Source organism: Aphelocoma coerulescens, chromosome 13 (genome assembly GCF_041296385.1).
Source record: "Aphelocoma coerulescens isolate FSJ_1873_10779 chromosome 13, UR_Acoe_1.0, whole genome shotgun sequence".
Lineage (NCBI taxonomy): Eukaryota > Metazoa > Chordata > Aves > Passeriformes > Corvidae > Aphelocoma > Aphelocoma coerulescens.
Window position 1 is genome coordinate 2847142 of NC_091027.1, and position 24346 is coordinate 2871487.

The window sequence follows — 24346 nt, forward strand, 5'->3', positions numbered from 1 at the left end:
CTCCCTGTCCCTGATTTCATTCAAGAACGACAATTCCCAAGCCAGCACCGCTGCAGAACAGACAAGGAGAGGGGATGGGGATCATTCTGTTGCTGTGGGTTGTAATAAACGGCAGCAGCTCTCCCAGGAAAGCTGTCGTGGTGTGAGATGGATGTTCCTTGTTTGCATGGAAACAGTGGGATCTGGGCTCGGATGGAACTGCTCGAGGGCAGGCGCTGATAAATGAGCGCTGATCATTGCCCCGACTTCGAAGTCAGGAGGCTTTTATTACTTGACGTTCAACAGCAATTTGGGTAGAATTTCTGGAAGACTTCACTGCCAGGATTTTTTTTCTCACTGACAAAATGGAAAAAGAAGGTGAAAAAGGAGTGATGGCAGGGAGTGGGGGAAGGCAAATCTTTCCCACTCAACTCAAATCAGAAAGCTGGAAAATGAAAACAGAAAAAGAAAAAATAAAGAAGACAAAAGCTAAAACTGCAGTTAAGGTTTCTTTAGAAGATTGATTACTTCTTTCCTAAATTTGCACTTTTAACTCTGCAAGAGTGGGATCCATGCTCAGACTGATTTATTTAGCCTGTGGGGGACTGAGCAAGAGGGAGCTCTGTTCTTCTCAACTACACCCCATGCCCTCAGCAAAATTGCATTTTGATCGTTGCTGCCATGGTGCTCCCCCACCACAGGTTTTCAGTTTTCTGTTTGACCTTTGTCATTTGATTTCTGTGCTCTCCTTTCAAAAGGAGACTTCACTGCCTGCCCTGTCTTTCTTCTGCCGAGTAATTCCACCGGGTGTCTGACAAAGACACTTCTGGAGAGCAGGTTTTTAACTTTTGCCATGCTAAAAGGCCTTTAGCAAAGGTACTTCTACCAAAGCTTTTTGATACCTCTGCAAATTTCTCTGCAAAACACTGCCCAGGGTGACTCTGGCTCTGTGCACACTCACTACGCTGCTGGCACAATCAGCAGATTGTGTTTCAAGTACCTCCTGATCTGGCTGGGGCCTGAGCCTGCTTATTTATTCCCAGATGTGATAGAATTGCTACTGGACCTGAACCTGATGCCTGGTGAAGGAAGGGTTCATTTTCAGGCTCACTCTGTATCCCTGTGGGCAGCATGATTCAAACTTTCCTGCTTATTGGTGAAATGTAAGTTAAAAAATGACCATAACAAAATTGGTGTTGATGATGAAGAAAATTAAATTATAGCTAGAAACAAGGAAGGGTTTTAATTTGATTTTTTTCTTATATTCTGGCTTCATGGTCTTTCATTAAGACCAAGCGTTGGAGTTTGTGGAAAAGCCCTCATGTAAATTTAAAAAAATTGTCTGCAGCTAAGATGTATATCAAGCAGGAAACATGAATTTGGGAGAATTGGATATTGTCTGAAAACAGAAAGAGAGCAATTTCTAAACACTGGCTGGCAGGTGCTGCTGGCTGATCCTCTATAATTTACTGTACTGGGTTTACAAAAGGCCAGGGAGAAGACTGAAGGCTGGCCAGCTGCACGAGGCTGGGTGCACTTACCTCCTTTTGAGGGAGAAAATTAGGTTTTTGCTTGTTTGAAACTCACAGCTGACCTGGGCCACTTTGTCTTGGCTGCAGAGGGAGCTTTGCTTTATTTTGCCCACAGTGTGCTGGACGGAATGGGCAAAATGGGGTTTGATTCAACAGTGGGTTCAGAGCAGGGTCAGGATTCACCCCAAACCTGCCCAGTCAAGCTTGTCCCCGTGGGTCATTTCCCATCCTCTGCGTTGTGTCATCAGAAATCCTGAGCTCCCAAATGCTCACAGAAATGTACTCGAGTGGCTTTTTGTCCCTTCTTCTCCCCAAGTATTAATATTGCAAATGCTCCTGTAATAAATACTATTGAGAGGGATTCACTGAAGGATGTAAATATTCATCAGTATTTAATGATTTGCATTTGAATCCAGAAAATTGGCTTATGACTCCTCACTGCTTTTCTCTCCCTCTGATCATCACATGCATTAAGTGCAGGAGGATTAAATACCTGGGGTTCTCTTTGGTCCAAAGCAGACTTTGCTGTCTTCATTTGGAAATAAGTCCGTGATTAGCTGGGAACTCAACCTTGTGCATCACTTAATCTGTTCCAATCCTTCACCACGGTTTTGTTTCTAACTAAGAGCTTTAGGATCACTCTTGTCACTCTCATCTGCAGCAGCCTCCACTCCTGGAGTTTTTCATTTCCACCAGGCTGCAGCTCAGAACGTGGACCCAAAAAGTGGAAGGGTCTTCTGCACTGGTGTAAAACACCTCATTTTATAAGATTAGTAGGACCTGGGTTAGTCAGACACAGATCTAAGAGGGAAAGCCAAGGTGATAATACAAGATAAATATTGATAATTTGGAGCCTGAATAAATGAGACACCAAATGGCCTCAATTTAAATTGGCTTCAGCAGAACTTGTTTGGACAGAGCTTTTAATTAGTGACACTCTTCTTTAGGATGGGCTGTTCTTCTGCCTGTTGAGCATGATACAAAAATTAAATGCCTAGTCCTAAACAAAAGTGGATGTCAAACATTTTGCTGTCAGCTATTCTAAGGCTCGCTGTCCTAGTTCTGTGTGTCTGCCTATTTATCTGCCTCTCTTATTCCTGAGGGGATGGGATGATGGCTTTGTGTTCATTTTTATGAACACTTTTATGTTTACGGTGCTTGTGTATGTCCAGGGGATGGTTTATATAGAAAAGCTTTGATAACAACCCCAAAATCTGTGCTGTGGGCAGAACTCTTAAAAGTGTTGTTATTTTCCAGGTAATTGTGAAAACAAGAACAGAGTATCAGCCTGACCAGAAGAACAAAGGAAAACTCAGAGTGCCCAAAATTGCTGAATTCACAGTCAGTTTCACTGATGGGGTAACAGAAAGACTAAAGGTAAGAAATGGTTATTTTGCTGCCTTCTGATGCAAATGCCATTCATTTTAAAATAACTGAATCAAAGTGACAGGAAAGACATAACAAATATACCACTCCACTCCTCACCAGGGTCAAAGGGAGGTTTATCTGCATGAGTGTAAAGATTTATTTTAGGACAGGCATGAAAATACCTTCTTTGGCTTACATCTAAAGTAGGAAATGCTTTTCTTTCCCAGGAAAATGATGAAAATATATTCCAACCCAAACTGAAAATAAACCAAGTTTGAATCCTTTTTCTTCTCAAGCATTGGTGTTTAAAAAGAATTTTAAAAATCCCAGGGAAGATGGATTGAAACATTTTGTTTAGCCATTTAAAACTCCTTTTGTCTCATAGCCAGACAACCCTTTTAATACTAAAAATAAATTATTGTTATATTACTACAGATTAAAATCCACTTCAAAATGCATAGAAAAAGAGATTTTAGAGATGTATCCAAGCATATCATGTCCTGTAAGCAGTTTTGCTTCACAGGGATTGGAATTTTGTGATGGAAAATGTTTTCTTGGGAAATTTTCAACAGGCTCTACTCAAACATGGAAAGAAACTCATGATTTATCGAGTGCTCTTGGTTCCTGTTGACTGCAGCACCTTAGAATGGCTCAGTTCCTCCTAAAATTAGACTCCCAAGTGTGTAGCTGCCAGTTTTTCCTCCCTTTTCACTGGGAAGACCTGGTGCTTTTTCTACACCACAGAGCATGGCGGTGATAGAAATGTGAGATCTGGCTGCTCATTTTCAAAGTCAGAGGAAATATCAACGATTTGAGTAGAAAACAGAAAAAGTGGGCAGTGCTTGGTTACAGTCCTGCTCCTTCCAAAGCATAATTTATTCTTAAAGAGTTGTATAAATAAATGTTTATGGTTCTTGGGTTGTTTTTTTTTTCAGTGGACATCACAGTTTGATCTAAAATTATTTGCCTGCTGTTGATGTTTGATGTTGAATTTTTTACTGAGCTTATTGTGTGTAGTATCTATTTACCACCAGTGGTAACTCTCCATTGTCCCACTACTAAAGGGAACAGTGAATTAACCACGATTAAACCCAGTCTTGGAAGCCACAGCAGACATGTTCCAGTGGGAGCAGCACACAAATCAGAACCAGACACGATGTGCCTGAGAACCAGCAATAAATTCAGTCTCCTGGACTCATGTGTTGGCTGTAACCTGCAGTAAATGGCCTTGCTGATGTTGTAAATGGTGGTGCCTCACTGGGTGTTTAACACTGGATCCTGCAGCCCGGAAGGATGTGAAAGGCAGTGTAAAACCACTGAAAGATCTGGCTTTGTTATTTTAAAAAAGCAGTCAAGAGCATCTCATCCTTACACACTGAGTTAATGTATAGCTCATGGATAAATCCTATTTCATTTACTCCTACAGAGTATCTTGTTTTTCCCATTCTTCAAGCACCCAAGTTGCTGTTGCATTCAAACCTTTCCTTTCATGCATTTTTTCCTCTCCCAGTCCTGTTTTTGGTGCAGTTTTCCCATTGCTCTCACCAGCTCCAGCTGGGAGCCCTGGCAGAGGTGGGAGCTGGGCCTCTTCCTATAGAGCCTGGCAACATCACAGTTTCATTTTTGAGCTATTTCCTTTCCCTAAAGTCCAGATGATTTTCATTCTCTGCACTTCAATGTCAACTTATTCATCAGGCAGCCTCTGGTCAAATACTGGATAGGACTCTTAAGCCTCTCCCTGCTTGCTTTTCATAAGACTTCCATGTATCCCATTAAATTTGTAGTATTATTTCCTGACAAAAATGAGCTAATAGGTAATATTTATTACCTTTTGTACTTTTTCTTTTTATTGCACCACATTTTTGTCCCAGTGCATATTTTTAGTGAAGTTATTAAAAACCCTGCCCTCTGGTTATATGCTGGCCTGTTATCTGGTACTGATGAAATCATTTTACATTTGTTTTTTGTAAGAGCAAATCACAGTAAATACTTAACTTTCATGATCTCAGCTTGGCTGCATTTTTAAAAGCTTTAAAAATGTGATACAATTGTGTTCATCATGTTTTCTTTTGTACTTTTGAGGGTGGAAAAGTCCTCCCAGCCCATGGAGTCCAAGCTGTGCCCCATCCCCACCTTGTCCCCAGCCCAGAGCTCTGAGTGCCACCTCCAGCCCTTCCTTGGGCACCTCCAGGGATGGGCACTCCAAACCTCCCTGGGCAGCCCCTGCCAAGGCCTGAGCACCCTTTCCATGGGGAAATTCCTGCTGCTGTCCACCCTGAGCCTCCCCTGGCACAGCTTGAGGCCATTTCCTTCCATCCTGTCCCTGTTCCCTGGGAGAAGAGGCTGAGCCCCCCTGGCTGCCCCCTCCTGTTGGGTCCAAAGTAGATAGTAGGGAAAAGTTGGATATCAGGAAAGGTTCTTCCCCCAGAGGGTGCTGGGCACTGCCCAGGCTCCCCAGGGAATGGGCACGGCCCCGAGGCTGCCAGAGCTCCAGGAGCATTTGGACAGCGCTGCCAGGGATGCCCAGGGTGGGGTTGTTGGGGGGTCTGGGCAGGGCCAGGAGCTGCACTTGGATCATCCCTTCAACTCAGGAGATTCTGTGATCCTGTGATGCAGAAGAGCAGGATGCCTGGAGGAAATTTTGAGACCATGTGAACCTGCAGCCAAGTCCACAGCTGCCCTTTTCCCTGCCTTTTGGGTATCTTTTATTGAAGAAACTAATGAATTATTAGACAACTTTCTCACATGAACAAGCCCAAGCCAGAATTTAAGCTTATGCTTGCATATTTTTCATCCATCCAGAATAGCCCAGATCTGAGCTCTTTAATTATCATAAAGAAGAGACTGTCCCTAGGCAACGGTTCTTCTTTCACACCAGCTCTTCCAGGAATCTGAGCTAGCTCCTGCAACTTGTCACATCCCCTAATAGATGAGATTATGATTCTCTCCAGCTCAGCACACGGTGTCCTGGAAGTTTGACCAATTAGGCTGATTCTTCAGCTGGATGAGTCAGCCCATACATCCTTTATAACAACTGTTTAAATTGTTCTGTGTAGATGGCTTACAAGAAAATGATGTTCAAATAGCCCTATGGTTGAGCCATCCATACAGAAAAGAAATTCCTCTTCTCGTTTTACTCCTGCACAGAGAAGCAAAGAGAACATTTTTCTAAGCTGACAGGCGATGATTTATAGACCTTGCCTTCTCCAGACTGCTTATACCTTTGGAGTGTGTTCCTCTAGGAAGTTTTTGATCTGCAGAGATCTTGTTTTGCAGTAACTCTGTGAGCTGAGGTTTCCCAGGCTGGAGGGGAGGGGTGGCTGCTGTTTGCCTTTCATTTGCAGTGCTTTGAAGGGAGCTCCTGTTCCTGGCCTTTGCCATCCTGTGACTACACTGAGGTGCATTAGAGAGGGTCTGTAAATGTCTCTGATTCCTCTGTGGGGTAACAGCTCTCACCCTTTGCACCTGGGGCTTCCTGCTCCTTCTCACCAGTGATACCCCATCTTCCAGCTTTTAAGAACAATCTCTCATATGTGAGTAATCATCCTGCCCTTATTTCTATCAGTACTGAAAAGAGGTTGAGTCCTTTTTGCTTTTTAAGCAGATTCCCCATCAAATGAAGTCTTGTTACTTCCAGAGAACAGGGTTTCCAGTGACTCCTTTTCTCTTCCAACCGGTCCAGATAGCACAGAAATGATCCAGAAGCATTAATTTATTAAATAGCATCAGAAGAGGTGCTGGGGTGACCTTTCTGTGTAGGTTTACAGAGCATTGGGTGGACACCTGTAACTGCTGGTCCCTTACTGGTTTTACACAAACTGGTCTCTTTGTTACACTGGTTTGAGCCCTTTCTCACCACTGCCACAGAACTCTTCATTATTTTCAGGGAGAAAATGATTTATTGACCGTTAGCTGGGTGATCGTTATCTCCCATCGTTATCTGACTTTTCTTTAAAAAGCTGGTGTTTTCAGCCTTGGAATAATTAAACTCTGTACTTGTCTTTAACAGAACAAGTTGGGAGTGGGTGTATGGGGGAGAAGTTGAGATATTTAAGATGTTTTTTGCAAGCAGTTTATCTACCTGGAGAAATCATCTGCAAGTATTGATCACTGCTTCACTGAAGAAGACTGGGAGCTTCATTCTTCTGCTGCAGTTTGGCAAGAGGCATTTTCAGAGCCACAGGCTGTGTCATCTCTCCCTGTTGAGTGTGCAGTGATAATTATTTCTTATCGTTAGATCACCCCTCTCCTCCCTCCACCCTGAAACTGCCCTGAAACACAGATCCAGGGACCAGTGGATGTAATTATTGCCCACACTTTTCCATCAGGTCCTCAAAATGTAGTGGAACCCATTCAAATGCTTCTGTTGTTGAAATGCTCACACTGGAAAAATGATTTTCCTCTGACCTAATGTGAAAGATTTAGAACAAAATTGCTTTGTCTCCAGCCACACCCTGCAAAACAGAGCTTGATGCAAGAATTGTTCATGATCAAACCCAAGCCAATATCTGAAATGCTTGGCTCATAATTAAGAAAGATTTTGCTGGGCCAGGGCCAGGGATTCATTTCCTGTTGGTGGCAGCTTTGCTAAATGGAAGATGCTCCCCTGCTTCCCCTACTGGAAGGTGAGCCATCAAATCCCCAGGGAATTCACACTTTGCTGCACACATAGAGCCCCAAATGTGCCATTCCTGCTTCTGCTTCCCAAACTCCCTGCCCATGCCATGGAGCCTGCAAACTCCCCCGTGGGATCTTCTGCTTTCACCTGTAGGCTGTTGCTTTATGCTGACAGTTCTTCCTCTAACCTGCAAAGAAACCCCAGAAAAGCAACTGGGGCTTTTCATTGTGCCCATTCACAGGTAAATAAATTCAAAGTCTCCTTTAATTGTTCAGTTCCCGTGGGGCAGGAGTAACTCTTGGAGAAAGGACTCCTCTGAGTGTGAGCAGGACCGGTTTCCTTACTCCTTTTTAATCCTAACAGTCCCAGCGTTACCATGGCAACTGCCACATCCCATCGCTTATCGGGAGCTGCGGGGTGGCCGCTGGAGGATCCCATTACCCTGACTAATGGGAGTGGTGCTCGGGGCAGGAACACGGGCTGTACACAGGGATTTCTCTCGCTCTGTTGGGAATTGCTGCTGGGGCTGAGACGTTGTTTTCGGGATCAGGAGAACAAGGGACAAAAGGAAAGAGACAAAAGGACAGAGGAAAAGCAGAAGTGTGGCAGGCACAGGGGAGCAGGCACTGGCCCCAGCACTGGGGCTGGTACCGTGGTGTTCTTTTGAACCTTGCACTCAGCGAGGGGCTTGGAGAGGTGTCAGGATGAAGGGGTTGATTTCAGTCCCCAGGGAGTGATTTGGGGGAATATTCCCTCCCATGGGGAGTTCTCAGCTGTCACCAAGCAATCTCCTTTCCCTGTGGGGGCAGTGGGCAAGTTCCTGCAGGGGTGTCAGGCAGCTCTCACTGCACCTAAGTGTTCTCCAGGCTGTGGTGGACAGATTGAGTCTGGAGCTAAAGCCTTCTCTTTGGAGGCTGAATATTTTCCAGTGCAATGCAGGAAGTCACCAGTTCTCTTTTCCCAAAAACCACTGCCCAGCCCTGCCTGGCCTTGCTGCAGACTCAGCCTGTGTGGCTTCAGGCTCTCACTCGTGGTGTGGATGCAAGCAAGTGAGAAATGTTGCTCCTCATCTTTCTGCCTGAGCTCAGAAATCCTTCTCCTGCTCTGGCTGTAATGGGAAGAGGACAGGTCACATCTGTCCCAGTGGCTCTCCCAGGCTGCACGAGGCTGATTGATGGAGCCGTTTGTGATCATCAGTGACAATCAGGAGCTGTGAGGATGAACTGAGTGCGGATTTGTGGCTCAGCTGCCAGGGAACAGATCTGTCTGATCACATCCCCAGGTATGGAGCTATAAACCCTGCAAGGTTTCCCCTGGCTGGGTAGGAGTCTGGGGGTTTTGTAAGAACTCCCAGCCAATTCCTTAATTTTTTTTGTACAGGCACGGGACCAAGAATGTCATGTCCATGTCTAAAACACACAAGAAAAATCTATTTTGATTTAACTGAGTGCTCTATACAACTGGCTTAGGGATCACCTAATAAAGCAAGGAAAAAAAACCCAAATACGTTTTTTTAATAGGAAACGGACCATTCCTTACAGTGCATTCTTGTTTTATGTTAGTTTTACACACACACACACACACTCTTTTGCAAAGTCAGGAAAAGCCTCTCAACTCTATTTTATTTTTGCCATCTGTGAGCACTAACAGAGTAATCAGCTGAAGAGATTTGTTCAGTTTTGGTTTGGTTTTTTTTTTCATTTAATTGATTTTTGGAGAGAAGAAGAAAGTGAATTGTTATGCAGAAAATCTCCAAAAGTGGAAGTCACAGAGAATATTCACGTCTAAGTATTTGTGGGGTACACCTGCTGAAACTTTATTCTCCAAACCAGGGTATATTGAAGGAAGAAAGGATTTACAGAGCAGAAACCTCAACTGACCCTTGGCTTTGGAGCAAAATGCTTGAAAATATTACTGTGAGTGACCACATGGAGATACCCCTGGTGCTAATTGCAGGATGTAATTGTAGTTCCCATTGGGTCTGGAGGATTTCTTACACTGCACCTCTGTCTCCAACATCACTGTGCACTTACCTGTGCCACCCCACAGGAAATCTGTGTGTTGGGCAATTTTCCTGTCAGCATTTAAGGTGAAATGAAAGATTTAATGCTGGTGTGGCCACTGTAGCAAAAGAGACCAAGCAGGATGGAGGAGCAGGAAAGAATTTTCAGCTGAATGAAACCAAAGCAAAGTTTGTTGCCTGTCGAGAAGTGCATTTGGAGTCTTGTAGCCAGACCACTGAATGCTAAAGAAAAATAATAATCAAGGAAGCTCAATGCTTCACTCACACATATTTTTCCATGCAATGTTTCACTCTCTAAAGCAGCACAGGCTGTGATTGAATGTTAAACAGAGCTGAGCTGCCTCTTGTTGGTACTTGCAGATGTATTAAAGCCTGTTGGGTCAGATCCACAGCTAATGGAACTGGCCTCATGCCTTTGAAGGCAGCATAATCACCTCGATTATTCATTTCTGTTGTTTGCTGTTAAAAGAGTAGCTCTTGTAAGTCATTTGCAGCAATAAAGTTTCATCTTTCTAATTCAAAATGGAAAGGCTTTTAATTCTTAAGTTACCCAGGGGACACTCTGCTCACCAAGTCCTCACTTTGTTCTCCTATGAAGCACCCACATAATAAGTTTTTAAGGAGAAATGGGTGTACTGGACCGTGAATGCAGAAATATTATTTCCTACTCTTGATGGGAGACATAAATGCTGAAATACAGGTGAATTTGTTGGCATTCTTGGAGGAAAAAACTTCCAAGTGACTTTTTTGCAGGCACAAGGGTGCACTGAACCAGAGGTGTTTTGCAAGCCTGACCTTTGGAAGAAGATAATTTCACATTGGAAATGCACCTCAGCTTTTCCCTAGAGCCAGCCTGATCCTTGGCTGTGGGATGGTGGTGGCCTTTGGGTGTTTTTTTCCCAGGAAAAGCCAAGATTTGGGGAATTCAGATGCTTGCAGCTTTGGGTGGCTCTCGCTGGGGTGTCTGTGAGTGGGGAGTGAGCTCTGGAGCTGGGCTTGGGGGGATGTCAGGTGTCAGGAAAAGGCACTAGCAGAGCAGGGAACACAACCTGCAATTCCCAGGTGTGTTGCCATGAGCTAATCCCTGAATCCATTCTTAGTCAGGGCTCCCAGAGCCTTCCCTGCACCAAATCCAACATCGGAGAAGAGTGAGAGGGGAAGATTTTGCATTCATGAGACTGTGCAACGGTTGGGTCTTGGCAGGCAAAGGGCAGGCAAGGAGACAGTTTATTGATGGCTTGATTTATCTTGTATCCCTGTTAATGCATTTAAAAAGGGCCTGTGATGAGCTGAGGCATCCAGTGCCATGTCCCACGTGGAGTGACCAGAGGAAATGTCACAGCCAAGGCTCTGCCAGGGCGGTGGGGAATGGCTGCACGTCAGGAAGGCTTGGAGAGGATGTTTCTGTCTGCTGCAGTCCCACTAATTGAAAAAACACCTCAAATTAGGCATCTGCTAGGAAGCCTCTTCCAGCATTGCTCAGCTCCTGAAATGGGCTGTCAGGTGTTCTCAGGGTGTGGGGTTGGGAAGGAAAGCTCCCTTCTGAGTCGTTCTTGAGTCACTCCACTTGTTTAATTTGGGGGGTTTGCTTCTTTTCTTTTGGAGGTAACAGACACAGAACCATTGAATGGCCTGGGCTGGGAGGGACCTGAAAGATCACCTAGTCCCAGTGGGAAGGCTTCTGACAGTTGGAAGAGGAAGAAAATATTCTTGTAGGAGTGGGGGAACACACCTTTAAACACCTGCCTGGTGTGCCAGAATGTCCGTGGATTTCTGTGGTGGTGCTAGAAACAACATCACCCCATCTCACTACACCCATCCTGCTTGATGAAGGAATTTTTTTATGGCATTAAATGGCAGAAAAGAGAAAGCAAATCCAACAGAGCTTTTTATTTACCTAAATGGAAATTCACTGATGCTCATTGGTGAAGCAGCCTTATTTAAAATGGCATTTAGAACTTCCATAAGGAACGGGGGCTTGGAAACGGAGCCATGAATTTTCCATCCAAGGGGTTAGACTTGGCACAGGGAGATGTCACGCAGCCTGCAGCTGGCACCAGACACTGTTAAAAAGATCTGAGGCTATTAGGGCCTAAACAGCCACTAGAAATTATATTACATGATGGAGACTGGCTAATATAATTGAGCCAGCTAGTTATTGTGTGCATAATTTAATTATTTGACAAATTGCTTAGAAACACGGTGTGCTCCTTCCACACTCGTGCTGCTCTCACAGCTTTAGGAGGCGCAGAGCAGAGGAATTGCTGGTGGCTATCCTGGAAAAGAGATGATTCTTTTTAAGATTTGCAAACTTGGAAAGGTTCTCTGGTGTTGTCACGGGCTGGGGTGTGCAGAGATGGGTAGAGCCCATGGGGACATGGCTGGGAGGGGAAATTGGCTCAGAGACAGCCACTGCTGTTTCAAGTGGATTCCTCTGAGGCTTTGGGGTACTTGGATAAATGAGCCTCTCTGGACTCTCTGAGTGTTTTGGACTTTGATTGCTGGGCTGCATGGGCTGAAAGGAACCCCTGGAATAGTGGAGAGAGAATCCTAGAATGGCTTGGGCTGGAAGGGACCTTAAAGATCATTCAATTCCTCCTCCTCACATGGGCAGGGACACCTTCCACTAGCCCAGGTAGCTCCAAGCCCCATCCAACCTGGCCTTGGACACTTCCAGGGATGTGGCAGCCACAGATTCCCTGGGCACCCTGTGCCAGGGCCTGCCCACCCTCACATGGAAGAATTCTTTCAGTTTGAATCCATTCCCCCTTGTCCTGTCGCTCCAGGCCCTTGCCCAAAGTCTCTCTCCATCTTTTAGCTCATTTAGGCACTGGAAGACCACAGTGGGGTCACCCCAAAGCTCCTCCTCTCCAGGCTGAACAATCCCAGCTCTCCCAGCCTTTCCTCCCAGCAGAGCTGCTCCATCCCTCGGATCATCCTGGTGCCTCCTCTGGCCTCTCTCCAGCAGCTCCAGCTCCTTCCTGTGCAGGGCCCCAGGGCTGGGGCAGCTCTGCAGGTGGGGTCTCACCTGAGAGGGGCAGAGGGCTGCAATCCCCCCCTGCCCTGCTGCCCATGCCGGGGATCAGCCCAGGAGCAGATGTGAGAAGTTTCTGGACCCCATGATGATCCCATCTGCATGGATGGTGTTCACTGTTCTTAGGAGAATTGGGGCCAAGTTGGTTATGCATTATGGTTTTGCATTCTAAGATAAAGGACCAAAAAATGCCACCCTAAAACTTCATTAAGAAACCTTGCAGCACTAAGGAATATTTTCCCATAGCCCTGAAAGTGTAGATACATGACTAAGGACATTTCCCTCTTACAAAGCATCTCCTAAACAATGCTTCTTAAGAATCTGGACGCCATCTGGAACAAAGCTGTGCTGTAATAATGAAGAACAAATCCTACATCTTCTTGAGCAGTACTAAACAAATCTGAAGACCCAATTGTGTCACTTTTTTTGCAGTTAGCCTTTCAAAATTTCGGAGGCGAAGCTGTTGAGAGAAGATCAGCAAAATCAGCAACTTATTACAAAACTATTTTTAACAGTGGGGACTGAAATGTCATTTTTGAAGAAGTGCAGTCAGATCATTTTCACTGTCAGGGTAGATCAGGGTGTCTGGGTGCTGGGCAAGGCACCACAACAGTTCTTTGACAGAGTTTGAACAGTGGGGCAGCTCCTCCTGGTGTGTATTTGGGGGGTACCTCATCCCCTGCTTCATCCATCTGAGTGTCCTGTCAGCCTGTGGCTCCCTCACTGCCAACACAGCTGAGTTTTCTTGCAATAAAAACCTGGATTTGGGTGGTTTGCACTTGGATTCCATCCTGGAATACAGGGAGGCAGCCAGGATATCTGGATCCAGGAGCTGCGAAGTGCTCCTGAGTCTTTCACTTTAATTGCACTGTTCATGTGGAGATCTGATGGTGTCAATCTTCCATCTCATTATCAGCTGGAAGAAGTTATGGGATGAAGGGGAAAAAAATTGCCCTCCTGAATTTTTCATTGTCAAGCAGAAATCTTTATAATGGATTCATGAGTGCATGGATGTATTTGGATGCCCTTAGATGATTTTGTGATTTTTTTTCTGCAAGTTAACTGGGTTGTCAGGGGATTGGTTGGTTTCCAGCTGTAATGGAATTGCCATAAACTATAGGAAAAGCTTTGCTGCCTCTCCAAGCACAGCTCTTAAGCTCTTCTCTGAAATAACCTTGACAGAATTCCTGCCAATTTTGTTCGTAACAGACTTTGCCTTGTTCTTTGCCTTTCTTTCTCTACAAAGAGAAGATTAAAACCAAGGGAACAACTTTAGCTGAATTGCCTATTAAAGGTCACAAAATTTCCCAATGCCCAGCAACACTGAAGGTATCTTGTAGAACCAGACATGGCAGCAACAGTGGGAACTTTTCCTGCTAAACTGGGATTTTGTGAAGAGGCTTGGACTGCAGTGCAGGGACAGACAGAGGCTTCTGAGGTCCCTAATTCACATTACAGCTGCAGAGAGTAAGAAAATGGTGCCAAATTTTGCAGGGATTTTTCCATGGTAAATGATCTTTATCTCTTCTCGGAGCCTGGATGCTTTTCCTGTAGGCAGCAAGGCTTTTCCTGGTTGGCATCTTCTTGGCTCTGCTCCTGTTTTAAGCATATATAAGCAGGGAGAAAAGTGTCCAGAGTCAAACACTGATTTACCAGGTCTAGAAATAAAATCGTGCCTGATATCAAAGAAGTGCCACCCACGCTGAAAGAGGGGAAATTGCAGTTGGATGTTGGTAAGAAATTCTTCCCTGTGAGGGTGGGCAGGCCCTGGCACAGGTTGCCCAGAGAAGCTGTGGCTGCCCCATCCCTGGCAGTGCCCAAGGCCAGGTTGGACACTTGGGGCAGTCTGGGCTAGTGGAGGGTGTCCCTACCCATGGAATGAGATGATTTTTGAGGTCCCTTCCAACCCAAACCATTCTATGGTTATATATTATATAAATAAAGACTAAAACTGTAAAAACCTTGCAATGGAAAAAGCTGTAAAATAAATGCCCTGCTGTTTGGATGTGCCATTGTTCTCTGGTTGCCTTTTAAATAAGGCTTTGTACTGGAGCAAGAGAGGGAAAAAGAGAATTTTTGATGAAAAAGGAAATCCTGGGCAGCTGATGAAACCAAACAGAGCAGGGAGGATGCTTCTGTGGGCTGCATGAAAGCCAGGTTAGCTGGAACACCACTGCAATTAGACATCCTCTCCCTGGCACAAAACCTGCTGGCACCTGATGTCCCATTGCCTGATGAGGATGGATCCTTTTATTCGTCTGTGCTGTGTGAAAATGCAAAAAGTGCTCTTCATCTGTGGGCAAAGGGAGGAACCACCCCAAGTGTGCTGCTGTTGATGGGAGCTTGACATCATCCTTCACGGATGTTAAGGGCCTGTTCCCACATTTTTTGGGGGATGGGGAGTGTTTTGGTGTGGTAATGATGTTCTCTCTTCTCTGTTTCTTCTTAAGGGAGCCTTTGGGAATCATGTGAGATTTTGAGGAGAGGGCAGGCAAACCCCCCCCTTCTTTCACCCACTCGAGCAGTCACATGTGACAGATTGATGCCTGCAGCACTTCTAGGTTTTATCTGCTCACTAAATTTTATTTCCCCTCTGTGAGTGTTTATATTGCTTAGAGACTGCCAAGGTTCGTGTTAATCATAAAAAAAAAAGTGGAGGTTTATTAGGTATTGCAGCTCTGTGATTCTTTGGTGTTTGAATGTTAATGAAGTTTTGTATGCTCTGGAATAGTTGGAGAGGTGGATCTTAGCTCTGGCATGACAGAATATCTGGGGGTGGATTTTTCTTCCCTTTCCTCTGGGTTTTAACATCTTACATGACATTTTATCCAGAGCAATTTTACACCATTTATCAGCAGGTGTAATATTGTCACGCTGTAATTCTGCAAGTGCAGGAGAGGCAGGAGGGTGAAAATGGGCTCAGTTACACCCTGGAGGGAGGGGAGAGCTCAGCACAGGGACCTGCTCCTGGGCCATAATGAATTGGATGTCAGCACTTTGCCCGAGCAGAGTGACAGAACAGAGGGGAATTTATTCTTTTTAGGGACTCAGTGGGCAGACAAGAGGAAAGGAACCCTTCAAATTGCAATTCTAATGGTCATTTCCATAGGCTGTGCATGCACTTGGGATTTAGCAGAGTAGCCATGAAGAGCCATTCATTCTCACTCCACAGCTCAGTTCTTTCTTCTTCTGAAGGCTGAGTCTCTTTTTTCATTGTACATTAAATTTGGGGCAGAGTTGCCAGACTGGAGAGCTGAACATTTCTTACTTCTGACTTTCTAGCCAGGACTGCCCCCTCAGCATTGGCTTTGGTAGAACAAGATGTACATTTTGCTCTAGTGCCTTCAAATTAACCTCAAAGGACACTTTTGTCATTGTCATCGTGGTTTTAGTACCTACACTGGAATTACAGAAAGTACCAGGCTTAGCAGGCTCCCCTTTTAAATGAGGAAGAGTTGATGGACATGTTCTACAGGGGAAAATGCTCCTCCACACTGACCTGTCACCAAGATTGTGATGGCTCTTTATGGGGAGGGATTTGTTTTTCCCAGGTCTCCTGTTGGAAAAAGTAGAGCATATTTAATCCTGGAAGTCTCTCCTTTTTACTATTTCAAAGTGACTTAAAAAAATCTTTTTCATGTGTAATACAACTCCTTTTGGTGACAGAAATCGTGTCAAATTCCATTTGCATCTCCCTTGAATCCAGCTGAGCCTTCTTCCTCTTCATCACCATGAAAAGGGACACACTTCCCCAAGTTGGGAACCAAAGGGCTGCCATAAAGCTGCTCCGAAATACTTCTGTTCACCCCTGTGGGCACTGAGAGGAGGTGGATCCCAAATTTTCTTGGTCTGACTGCTGCGATTCGTACAACTGCACTCCTTTTGTGCCAGATCCCTCTCCAGCACTCCAGGAGTCCCTTACAGTGTTCTCTCAGATCCAGCAGTAAATGCTGCTCCCCCTCTGCTGCTGCCTTTGCCTTAATTGACCCATTTTGCAGCAGATTAGGGCCCAAGGAGAGGCTAATTCAAGCAGGAATGTTAAAAGGCAGGTCTGGGCTTCAGTGAACTCTGTCCTTGGCAGAGCCTCTTAGCCCCAGTCATACCTTTTTACATTTTATTCTAAAATACTCGAATTTAACAATTAATTAGGAATCTCTCCTGCTAGAGTATCCACAGCACTGTCTTCCCTGAGTTTTGGATGTGATGGGTAAGATTTGACACCAAGGATACAGATTTGCCTTCACTCCTTTGTTTTAACCACCAGAATTGTAGCTCTGAGTCTTCCAGGAATAATCCCAAGGTGCTGTGTAGGAACACCCTCACCAGGCAGTTCATCTTCCTGTGGGATTGCTGGGAAGGCTTTTCCTGCCCTGCCAGCAATTCCAGTGGCCCCTGGAGTCTGTGTAGGATTGCAAATCCCACTCCTCCCAGAACTGCAGCTGCTGGAATGATTGAAGGGGAGAATGAGAGCAGATTTCCATGTGAACCAATATTAAGCAATTAGTATATATTTGCTGATAAAATGTTACATAATATTACTGTTGTAAAAATAAGATGATATTGATGAATTCTGAGATATAACCAGCTTGCTGTTCATTAACTGCTGTTCCTGACAAGCCTGTCTCCTCTGCTGTAGGAATTACCAGTGTTTTCCCACTTTCTGCCATCACCTCTCCTGCAAGTTACATCTTTTATAGACAGGATGCAGAGATCCTGCAAAATCCTGGTGCAGCCCGCTCTCATTTAGGCAGTTGGAATCCAGAGCCATTTATGCTGCATTTGTGGAATTATGGGACCAAGAAAGCTTTGGGAAAGGGGAGGGTGGGAGTGTTTTACAGATCCTTGCTCAGAAATACACAGCTCAGCAAAAATCAGTGGTCAGAGCCTCAGTCCAGACGTGGAGTAGGGACAGAAAACTTGCAGTTGGATGAACTATTTAGGAGGGACCTGGAAAAGCTGGAGAGAAGGAAGCTACAGCAAAGAAACACAAATGTGCAGCAAGGTGACCTGCTGGGGAATGAGGAGAGGGAGAATATATGTCTGGTACCTCCAACACCAGCATCTGCTCTTGGATGTGCTGTGGGATTTTGTCAGTAGTCAGGATATTGTCCTTTTACAGCTTGGAGAAATAGAGAAGGATTCCCTTTCTCTGGCAAGACCCAGTTTATCCTGGTGGAATTGCTCACAAAGGGATGTGTGCTACAAAGGCCTCACTCCCTCCCCTGCTCACCTGCCTCTGCTCCCAGAAAAGTGGGATCTGCCGTGCTCACAGAGCCCTTTATCCACACACACCAGACCCCAAATGTGCGTTCTGGCCGCTGCTGGGCCAGAGCTGAGAGCATGGGAACACAAATGCTCCGAGGACACCAAATACTACAGCAAAATCCATACATTTGCAAGGGGTTAAACAGAGGAATGTGCCCTGCTGAAAGTCCTGGGGGGATGGGAACGATGTGGGATATTGGATCCAGCATTCAGTCAATTACCATGCTTAGTTAAGTACTGCATGGTGGAGTGAAGGCTGCAGTCTGTTAGAATGTCTGTTCCTATAAGTCATTTAATTATGAGGTTGCTCATAATGCCATTTTAACATACGTACAGTAACATTATCCCTCTTCCCTAGGTCACTATCCTCATAAGCCTGGCTCTTGCATTCCTTGCCTGCATAGTGTTCCTTGTGGTGTACAAAGCCTTCACTTATGACCACAGTTGCCCAGATGGATTTGTTTATAAGGTAAGGAACTTGAGAAGGATGAATTGCCTGAGCTAATGACAGGCTCTAATTGCCTGCATGGTTACAGCCCAGGCTGCTTTTTTTTTTTTTGACCAGGCCAAACAGAACAGTTGGCAGGAATGTGTTGAAATAGAAAAAGTGTTATGGGAAATGTGGACGTGCATCTGCCTCCATCAGCTACTGTTACAGTGTAATTGTTGGGATTAGCATTTGGTGAACACTACAGACAGATGTTCAGCAATAATCCCTCATATTTGTGAATGGATTTATTGCAGCTGGGATCCCGCATTTGCTTCCCACACTCCCAAGTAACTGAGGTTTACTGGCAAACATTGTAATTGTAATGCAAAGCAAACTGCTGCAGTGCTGGCACTCGTGTCCTTTGTGAAAGAAATCCAAATTTGCCCAAGTAGTTCACTTCTAGGTGCTCTTGAGCCTCTGTCAAGAACAAAACCGTGTAACAATTGCTAAAACCCCACTGCCCAGTGATTTTATATTGAATATTCACAGAGCTGTTTGCCTGGTCTGCTGAGATTAAAAAAAAAAATTTGCAAAATAATTCACTGACTTCTGACTGTGAATAAAGTCATAAACTCACAGGAGTCTTGTCCTCACTGGGGATAATCTGTGAGTTGGAAAATAGAGTAAGATGTTGGTGTATTAATCATTGTGAATTATTCTCTTAGGTTATATAAAGAGGGAGAATTGGGATTGCTCAGACTGGAAAAGAAAAGGCTTTAGGATGACTTAAATGTGGCCTTCCAGTGCCTGAAGGAGCTACAAGAAAGATGCAGAGAGACTTTACAAGGGCCTGGAGTGACAGGACAAGGGGAAATGGCTTCAAAGTGACAGAGAACAGGTTTAGATGGGATATTGGGAAGAAATTCTTCCCTGTGAGGGGAGTGAGGCCCTGGCACAGGTTTCCTGGAGAAGTTTTGGCTGCCCCATGCCTGGAATTGTCCAACACCAGGTTGGACGGGGCTTGGAGCAGCCTGGGCTAGTGGAAGGTGTCCCTGCCCATGGCAGGGGCTTGGAATGAGATGGGCTTTGAGGTCCCTTCATAGAATCACGGATTTCAGAATCAAATCCAAACATGATCTTGTGAAAAGAGCTGACCCATTGGGCTGTGCCTGCTGCCATACCCAGCCGGGTGCTCATCCCACAGGTCAGGGTAACACTCTGAACAGAGCAGCACAAAGCAGCTTCTTCTGCCTCTGCCTGTCTGGGGATGAATTCTGGCCTTGGCCCAGCACATGAGCAGAGCTGCTCAGCCAGCCCTGCCCCTGGCCCCAGCCCTGCCCCGTTCCCTGCGTGTGTCAGTGCCACAGTGAACCAGTCCCACCCTCAGTGAACCAGTCCCACTCTCAGTGAACCAGTCCCACCCTCAGTGAACCAGTCCCACTCTCAGTGAACCACTCCCATCCTCACTCCTCAGTGAACCAGTCCCACTCTCAGTGAACCAGTCCCACTCTCAGTGAACCAGTCCCATCCTCACTCCTCAGTGAACCAGTCCCACTCTCAGTGAACCAGTCCCACCCTCGCTCCTCGGTGAACCAGTCCCACCCTCAGTGAACCAGTCCCACCCTCAGTGAACCAGTCCCGTCCTCAGTGAACCAGTCCCACCCTCAGTGAACCAGTCCCACCCTCGCTTCTCAGTGAACCAGTCCCACCCTCAGTGAACCAGTCCCATCCTCACTGCTCAGTGAACCAGTCCCATCCTCAGTGAACCAGTCCCACCCTCAGTGAACCAGTCCCATCCTCAGTGAACCAGTCCCACCCTCAGTGAACCAGTCCCACCCTCGCTCCTCAACCCTGCTCCCATCCCACCCCAGACCCGCTGCCACCGGGGTTGCCAATAGCAACAGGTTTGGACGGCCAAGCCTGGCTTGGTGCATTCCCAGGGCACCGAGGGGCGATCTGAGGGCGAGCAGGAGCCTGTGAAACCCGATGGCATCACTCTGCTTCTCTTGCTTTCCCCTCCCAGCACAAGCGCTGCATCCCCGCCTCGCTGGACGCCTACTACTCGGCACAGGATTCCAACTCCCGGGGCAGGTTCTACACCGTCATCAGCCACTACAGCATGGCCAAGCAGACCAGCTCCCGGGCCGTGTCCCCCTGGCTGCCCTCGGGCTCGGCCAGCCACGACAACAAGGCTGCCAAGACAGAAGGTCATTAAAGGGAACGGGCGGAGCGGGAGGGCGGGGGGACAACACGGCGTTGCTGAGCGTGCCCTGCTGCCAGCGGGGCAGGAGGAAATCCAACCCGAGTGCAGGATCAGCTTCATGGATATTTCTTTTCGTGCGTTGTTCTCGTTGATTTGTAACCGAGTCGAGCTCTTGTACAAAGGCATGTTTGATGTTGACTGTACCTTTACGATGTAAAAATATTTTTAAATCATTGCTTAACTATTTGTTAGAAAAATAAATTAAAAAACAAAAAAAGCAAATTAGGTAAACAGCCAGAGAGGATATAAGCAGCAAAGAGAATCTCACCAAGTTTTGTCAGTGCTGGAAAGCTGTGTCAGAGGCTCCACACGCAGCGAAGGAAGAGCTGGAATCCTTTCAAGAGGGGGTAGAGAGAACCCAGTACAAAGACATTGTGGTGGTGTTTGGTTTGCCAGAGGGGGGATATTTTGCTGTCAGATTGAATCCAGTGTCATCCATTCACTGACAGAGAAATACAAGCATCCCCTCCTGCCCCAAACATGCTCACAGCCAAATGCAAACCCTGCTCGGTGCCCCAGGGAAATCCAGAAAGTTCCTGGCATTCCTAAGGAGCCACCAGAGTGTTGCTGATCCTGGGTCAGGCTCTGAGGCTGAAATCCAGGCTCCTGTTTGGGGATGGAGCAGGATGGGAGCAGACAGAGGCTGCTGTAGTGAAATCTTGAATAAACTTTTGAGCACAGGACTCAGAGTCAGGAGTTCAGGGCTCTACTTCTGCTTCTGGCAGACTCCCTGCATGAGCTTTGGCAGTTTCCATGAGGCTTCATCCTTTAAAACTCTCTCCTGAGGGTCACCAAAACACAAAGAAATGCCATTATGATCTGAGGAGCCTCTCCAAAGTGCTGACAGTATTGAGCCTCTAACTTTTCAGCCCCTAATTTTCCCATGAAATGGGATGCTCCTGCTTCCCTCCTTCAGCTTCAGCTCCTTCAGCATTTCCAGTCATCCCAGGTCTCTAGAGAGATGTACAAATCAAATCTCTGCTTGCAAACCCAGAGCAGACCCCAAGCTTAATCCAGTCCTGCCCAGTGTAACACATCCTCTCCCCACAAATGGCACCTGAGATTAGTGCAGGCTGGTGGGATTTAGAAAAACCCCAAGGATTCTCTTTTTTCAGAGCTGCAAGAGCAGGGAGAGCCGAGCAGCAGGAGCAGAGTGCACAGGCAGGGCAAGGTTCACCTTGGACTGAGCTGCTTTTTCAGATTTTTGGCTAGACTGGAATGGAAATTAGGAACTGGCCCCTTCTTCCCTCGCACTGGGCAGTTTTGTCCTCCATGTCAGAGACAGTGGGCAGTGTGTGAGGGCAGAACTCCTCAGTCCTGCAGGCATCATGAGAAATAACTGTATAGTGTAGCTAAAACTGTAGTGCCAAATGCCATCGTCTGACTCCCTCTCCTCCCTTCCCTCTCCACCTGTAAATTCATTTCTCACTCAAAATGTACAAACCACCCCCTCCACCAACCCGAACTCCAGCAAAACCACTGAACAGTTTATAATTTTGTGGTGTATTTTTTGTCAGTAGGTAGCAGAGACTGAAGTATTTTTTGGTGTAATTCTTGAACTTTTCTGACGGGATTAAAATAAAGTTCGATGTGACTGAGCGTCTCCATGGCTCCTGTGGATTTTCTTGTGCCTCGTGCCCTGGGCTGGGGGGTGGAGGGATGGATGTGTGTGGTGCTGCACCCCTGCACCAGCCCCAAGGTGACTCTGGATTTCAAGAGGCACTTTCAGAGCTTCTTTTTTCCCCCTTTTTAATGCCCAGCTTTTATTCCCAATGTTCTCACCCATTTCCAGTAGGAAAATAGTAATTAAACCCAAGCTCATTTTTTATTGGCTTTACAATGGACCTCACTTTCTTCCCACTTTAAAACCAATGGGTTTCAGGAACTTTTCCTGGCAGCAATGTCTCCCTTCCCTGGTGCAAGCATTCCTTGGAATGGGGGGTTAAACAAAGGAGCTCTGCAGGGAAATCCAGCTGACAAACCAAGGGCCACAGATGAACTTTGGGAAAGTTGAGCTCTGTACCCAAACTCTGCCCCTTGGATTGTAACAAACCCACAACTGTATGCATCTCACATGCTTCAGAAAGCAGATTGTGTTGCCTCAAATCCTTCGGCTCTTTGAAATGGAATGATAGCCTAGCATTAAATTGACTCATTCCCAAAGGCTAAAGAACATTTTATAGAACCTTTGGATAGCTTTCCTTCCGAAAAAAAAAAAAAAAAATTAAAAAGTGTATTCAGAGTTGTGAAATTGAGCTACCACAGGAGAGAAACCACTCTGGTGTCGGAGGTCAGCACTGAGTACTTGTGAAATGTATTAAAAAGGATCCGGTGCTGTGCAGGATTGAGTCACAGGATAATTTAACCGTGGAATTCTATTGCCAGTTTCCCAGTAATACTCTGCCTGCATGTTTATTTGAATCAGAAAAACCCAGGAATCAAATCACTTGAATTAAAAGGGTTCTAGCTATTACTAGATAAGTGAACCAGTGGGGATAACCATTCCTATTTAATAAGGAAAAGATCAAAATCTGTATAGAGCAGAATGAAAAACAACCCCAAGAAAGACTCAGGGGGAAAGCAAAAGAAATCAAACAACTCAACTCTTGCTGCAAGTTCCATGTGAATATTGTTATTACAGCTTCTGCCGTTGAGCTTCCAAGATTCAGCCACGTATTTTAATCACAGGAACAGGGAGAAAATTGGAATTGTAGTGCATCATCTTATTATTTCAGTCTTCAGAAGCCTCCTTCAAGGTTGATCATGAGTTTTCAGCTCTGATTAAGGAGCGTGGTGGTGATAGCCCAGGCTCATCAGGGCTGTCAGCTCTCTGCAGCCTGAAGCTCTCAAGGGGCTCTGGAGAGTGGTGTTTTTGTGAGCTGTGTCTGGGTGAGGGTGAGGGCTCAGCCCTGGGTGGTCTGAGGAACAAGAGCCTTCCCTGTGCCACTCCCAGCATTTCTGTGGTGGCCAAGTCCATCAGCTCCAACCTCCTCTGTGCCTGACCCTACTGCAGCAGGAATCTCTTTGGGCGATCTTCTCCCTTATAGCAGAGTTTGAACTCCCCACCAAAATTCCCTTGTGGGTCCCTGGGCCTGGCAGAGTTGTCAGTCCTGCAGGGATGGGTGCCTGGGCTGTTTGTCTGCCCTGCTGGGGTGGTGGGAAGGGTGGAAGGAGAAGTGCCAGCACAGGAACGAGCTCAGCTGGCAGGGACCAGGGCATCCTGAACAGGCAGCAACCCTGGGCAGAACAGGTGGGGAAAAAAAATTCACCAAAGGTGTGGTGATGCCGTGGTAGGAACTCAGCTGTGCTCAGCCCCAGGAAGAGAAGGAAGAAACTCTGGCTGCTGGAGCTTGAGAAATACAGAGAGCGAGAGAAAAGGAGATTGGCACCAGCCAAGGCGTGGAACCAGAGTTGCTTTTCTGCTGTAACCCAATGACCCTGAACCGCTGCATCCTCCTTGCCTGATCCACACTGCCTTGTTTTGGAAAAACCTCTCCCAGCATCTGCAGTGCCCTGAGGAGACTCGCTCCAGCACTGACTCCAATCCTCTTGGACTGCCTGCAAAACCAGGGCAAGGAAAAGAGGTGCCCACAGGGCTGGCAGGGCACAGTGGCAAAAACAGCTGTGTCTGTCTGGGGTCTGGGAGGTGACTTTGTGCTTTGGATCCCAAAGACACCTCAAGGCGCTGCCCTGAGATCAGAGAAGGAACAGTCCCTGTCCCTTTGCATGTGATATTTTATTCCCTTCATCTTCCCCCGTGCTTGCCAGCTGTTTCTGGTTTGTAATAATACCTCCAGTGATAAGTGTAAGGGTCGTGCACTGAGCTGTCCACAA

General features: G+C 46.2%; 1 protein-coding gene across 2 annotated transcripts in view; it reads left to right on the forward strand.

The window, feature by feature from the left end:
• Positions 1 to 22115, forward strand: part of NSG2 (neuronal vesicle trafficking associated 2) — a 40721-nt gene extending 18606 nt beyond the window's left edge. For both annotated transcript variants that reach the window (XM_069029152.1, XM_069029151.1), the window contains exons 3-5: positions 2769 to 2888; positions 18178 to 18288; positions 20273 to 22115. In XM_069029152.1, the coding sequence (XP_068885253.1) occupies positions 2769 to 2888; positions 18178 to 18288; positions 20273 to 20464 (423 nt within the window). In that variant the 3' untranslated portion in view covers positions 20465 to 22115. The remainder of the gene's footprint in view (positions 1 to 2768; positions 2889 to 18177; positions 18289 to 20272) is intronic.
• Positions 22116 to 24346: the final 2231 nt, after the last annotated feature.